The 4,979-nt window shown below is 44.0% G+C and overlaps 1 protein-coding gene across 1 annotated transcript in view; it reads left to right on the top strand.

The window, feature by feature from the left end:
• The window catches only part of GCFC2 (GC-rich sequence DNA-binding factor 2), a 27,218-nt gene that overhangs the window by 21,381 nt on the left and 858 nt on the right, over positions 1-4,979 (top strand). Inside the window, exons 15-17 of the mRNA XM_018575432.1 lie at positions 102-168; positions 2,162-2,308; positions 4,544-4,668. Of these exons, the coding sequence (XP_018430934.1) occupies positions 102-168; positions 2,162-2,308; positions 4,544-4,668 (339 nt within the window). The remainder of the gene's footprint in view (positions 1-101; positions 169-2,161; positions 2,309-4,543; positions 4,669-4,979) is intronic.

The raw sequence follows: 4,979 nt of genomic DNA, 5'->3' as shown, positions 1-4,979 counted from the left end.
CCAAAAAAGGTCACAGAGGAAGTACAGTGGCGGGGGGGGGGACGACTTAGTGCAAGACAAGGATTTGAGATGCAGCCATTTTTTGTGTGTGTGTTTTACAGAGTATTAGAAGACAGAAACTCTCCACATTCAAAGTTTCGAGAGAGACAGTTCTGGTTAGCTGTGAAAGTAAGTTACCTCCTATGGTCTTATCTTGCCTCTGGCAGTCAGTCGGATTTATATCCTGTATGTGAGAGTAACCCCGAGGCATGGCTGTTAGTTGGTTGGTATGCCATTGCCAGAATTTAAAACACTCTAAAATTCAATGTTTTTTGAAGTTGGATTCTGCACCTGCTGAGTGCACTTAGGATCCCTCGTCAACTACATACAGTATGTTCGCCTCCAAGACTTCTCCAGAGTCTCTCTCATCCTCTGGCATCCTACCCCAGCCTGTCCTGCTATCTCCTACTCTGCCTTAAGGCAATCCTTGAAAACTCATCTCTTGCCTATCCTACCTCGTACCTAACCACTGAACGATTACTTTTCCCAGCAACGCATCCCCACACAGCTATCACTTTGTGTCCCTAGTCCCTCCCTTTTAGATTGTAAGCTCTCACGGGTATGGCCCTCCTGATCGTTATGTCTTGAATTGTATTGTAACATCTTCCTTATATTGTAAAGAGATGCGCATAATGTTGGCAAATATATAAATACTTGTATAATAAATCGTAACATCTGATTTGATGTGATTTTCTTTATCCCTTATCAGACAGCTCATTATGAGGTTTCAGATAGAGATAAGCCGATCTGTCTGACTTTTGTACACACAAAGTTTTGCAACAGACCCATTGAAGTCTATGGGGAGGTGCAAATCTTGTTTCAATTCTGGCCATATGTAGGGTTAACAAGCACTCTATTGTCAAACTGCAGACATGGGGAAATGGGGACTGCTATGGGGGACATGTACCAGTGCCAAACTAAAAAAACCAAAACAAACCAGTATCTCTTCCTATACAGAATCGGCTCTCCCTTATGGCTCCAACACATACTGAAAATACAGCACCGCAAATTATTATTATTATTATACAGGATTTATATAGTGCCAACAGTTTGCACAGCCTTTATTGTGTAAAACACAATATAAGGAAGACATTACAATACAATTCAAGACAAGATGGTAAGGAGGGCCCTGGCCATGAGAGCTTACAATCTAAAAGGGAGGGGCAAGTGATACATGAGGAGGTAGCTGTGTGGGGATGAATTGTTTGACAACATGATGGTTGAGGTGGGATAGGCTTCCCTGAAGAGATTAGTCTTAAGGGATCGCCTAAAGGCAGTCAGAGTGGGAGATAGTTTGACAGGTTGGGGTAAAGAGTTCCATAAGATGGGAGAGACTAGAGAAGTCCTGGAGGCGAGCATGGGAGGAGTTGACGAGGGTGCTGGAAAGCAGGGGGTCTTTGGAAGCGCAGAGGGGACGGTGAGGGTGATACTATTGGATGAGTCTAGCGGCAGCATTCATGATAGACTGAAGGGGGGATAGCCTGTGTAGTGGTAGACCAATGAGGAAGGCCAATTAGGTTATTGCTTATTTCTAGTGGCCAACCTGTTGCATGAACATGAACCCAAACCTCATCCAAATTTTTAATTAGACAAAAGTAGCTGTAAAGCAAGCGGCCTGTCCTGAGCTATCTCTTTAGGTAACCCTTAACAACAATATAATAATTATTTATTTGTAAAACCGCAATTGTGCACATAGTAAGCAAACTTGTATAAAACAACTTCTAGACCAGGTTTACCAATTTACCACCAACCATTATAATTTCCTTTCAAAGATGTAACAGGAATGAAGGGGGCAAGCTGATGCAGGTATAAAGTGCAGACACCTAGAGGTGCAGCATCCTTTTAAACCATTTGTGTCACGGCTACAGTATATCTACAGCCATTTGGACTGGTATAGCTTTATCACTTCCTGAAGCTTGCCAGCCCCTTCCTGCCTACTGCACATTGCTCTTGACCTGTGCGGATGCTCATCATAGTGATGGGCCAGTAGGAATGTGTGGGGGGTCTGGGCTTAGTGGTACGATATAAGATAGACGTCTTGCCGCTGGAGTCCTCGGGTAATACTGCATTTGCTGAGTAGTCTCTATTGCCACATAATGACTCTTCTTGCTTGCTTCCTCAGTTGCTGGGCAATGTGACACGCTGGGATGGATTTCTTGGGGAAGGAACTCTTCAGGAACTATCTCTTGACAAGCTACTGAACCGGTACCTCCTGCTAGTACTGCTTAATGCTGAGCCAAACAGCGCTATGGTCACCATGTGCAGCAAGGTAAGTAGCTCACCCTCACCGCCATCCTTTTAAGACGTTTTACATGAAAAGTACTAACATTCATTTTGTATATAATTTACATTTAGGTATGCATAGCTGGTACCTTTTTTTTTAGTTTGTACACTGACCAGCGCAGTTCTGTTGAACTAATTGCAATCAGAGATTGGACAGGCATGCCTTAATCCTCCTTTACACCTCCCTTTGACCATTGAGGTTGCCGGTCTCACTTAGTGGCTGGTTAGGCAGCTGCAGGGGTGGGCCCCCGAGCACAAGCAGGAAGACTTTCCATAGACTTGGCCTAACAGAGTTAGTCTCCTGGGACACTGTGCAAAAAAACTGAGGTTACGTGCAACCTACTGGAGGTGCCTGATTTATAATCCAGGGACCAGTGTACCGTCTCTAAAATGTCACTTGTAAACATTAAAGGGAACCAGTCATGCCTGGGTTTGTGCAGTCTTGAAGAGGAACTTCACCCTCCCTTGCTAAAACTAAATTCCCCCTAATTATTTCTCTTGTATGAGGGACAAAAAAGCATACATAATAGTCCACATTCATATGAGTCCAGCACTGCCTACCCTGCAGCCAAAGATTACCTTTCGCTACGCTGCTCCTGTGCGTCATCTTTGTTGTGAGTTCCTGGTATGTGTGCCCCTCAAGATTCTGCACATGTGCAGCATGCAGGTCTTCAATTATTTCAGACCTAGCGGAGACCTGCAGCGTGTACGTCTCCATGATTCTGTGCATGTGCTGACATGCCACGGATCTCGGTAAGGTCCACAGTACCTTCGAACAGACCTACCGCATACTGCACAGTGCATGAGTGCCCCTCAAAAAGAACGACCTCTTGAAATGTGGACAGCGATCGTGTTACGCTGTCTCCCAGTCCTGAGTATGTATTTGTGGCCAGCTTGAGGTGTAAGGCATATAAGCAGACAGTAACTGTGGGGTCTCCGATGTCCTCTTAGCTCTGACTCTTGTTTCCAGATTCAACCTCGGGCAAATCTATATTCTGTTCTAAATATTTCCGCACACATGTAAAAACGTAACAGAAACCAGTACTGAAAGATATTTATAAGCCGCCATTGCCAACCTCTCCTAAAAATGCTGTTTGCCTGGTTTTATGCTGACCCAGAGTGCCATGTTCTCACTGCACTTGCTGAATCCTTGTTGTAGGTCAGCGACTCAAAGTATTGGAGCCAGCCAGGCAACTAGCATTTTCAGGAGGAAGTCAACAATTGCAGACTACGTGTCCCTTTTTATATATCTGTGAAGGTTCTCATTCATCCAGGTCACATGGTATATCTGTGAAAAAATAAGTCAAGGCAACTGGACTTGCTGTATTTTTCTTGAACATGTTTCACTGGTCATCCAACCAGCTTTCTCAATTCAGAATAACTTGTACAAACATTCTCTGGGAATATAGTTTTCCAGTAAGAATATTTTTTTGTTAAGGCAGTATGTGATTGGTTCTTTTTAAATGCCATCTAGGAAAAAAGATAATTTTGCATTAAGCTTTCCTGAGGGAATGTTAACTGTAAGGGCCAAACTCCACGGTTCCACTGCAATTAAAAAAACATGGCTCTACTTTTTTGCTTCAGGTTTTCATGCATATTGTTTCCAGTTTGCATGTGTTTTGCTTCTGGTTTACTTCCACTTTGCAGGATGGTCATGTAAAGATAATGAAATCTGATGGAACACCAGGGGGAAAAAAGCTTCAGGCTGCATTTTGGCAAATTGCAACCCACAGAAACATGTTGAAGGAAAAGCATTGCATGCAATACAGACTCTCTCCCCCTCCCTCCATCCCCCTCCTTTTTTTTTCCCCCCTCCCTCTCCCCCTCCCTTAAAACCCATCAAAATGAGCCCTAAGGGCCTGTGTCAACCGGGTATCTGTGCGCATCAGAGCTGCCTCTCTCCCCATACAAGTCAAAAGGAATGGAAAAGCTACAGGTTGAGGCAGCTTAGAAGAAGGTCCAGTGCAGGTGAACTCCTGAATAATCTCAGAATTGTCTCAAACCGATCTCGCATGCAAGTACAATGCACCTGAAAGCGAGCTGCATTTACCCATTCACCTTACCTTGTAAAAAGATTTTGTGACTAAGCTGGTGAACAGGTTGGTCATCCTAAGAGAGAGCAGAGGTGGATCCCCCAACCAGTAAAATATTCATCTCTTCATTGAGGATCATTTATTAATTTCCAATGTAATATTAATGTGTTCATTTATTCTCTCTGCAGATCGTGGAGTGTCTTCCACAAAGCTGGTTTAAGGGCATTGAAGGCGGATCATCATTGGCAAAGCTTGCTAATTTTTGCAGACACTTGGAACAGTGTGTCAGTGCTCTACACAAGCACAATGATAGGTGAGTGGCAGAGCAGTCCTCCTCCTGTTTTGTGGGCTTTCTTTCATCAGGATTAAGTGTAGAAACGTGTGGGGAGGTTTGTACGGATAAAAGTGTTACTCCAGGCAAACAGCTGTTTAAATACATATATGTTTACTAGCCCCCCTCCCTCCCGAATCACCAACATTATGGCATATTCTACCCCCCAACTGATCACCAGTATAATGGGGCAATCTCTTCCCCCTACCGGTAACCAATAAAATGGGGTATCCCCCCCCCCCATATAATGGGATATTGTTCCCCCCCACAGATCAATATAATGTGGTATTTCT

The sequence above is a fragment of the Nanorana parkeri genome, unplaced genomic scaffold (assembly GCF_000935625.1).
Source record: "Nanorana parkeri isolate BGI_ZX_2015 unplaced genomic scaffold, ASM93562v1 scaffold53, whole genome shotgun sequence".
NCBI classification, from domain to species: Eukaryota; Metazoa; Chordata; class Amphibia; order Anura; family Dicroglossidae; genus Nanorana; species Nanorana parkeri.
This window is presented reverse-complemented; position numbering and strand designations above follow the sequence as displayed.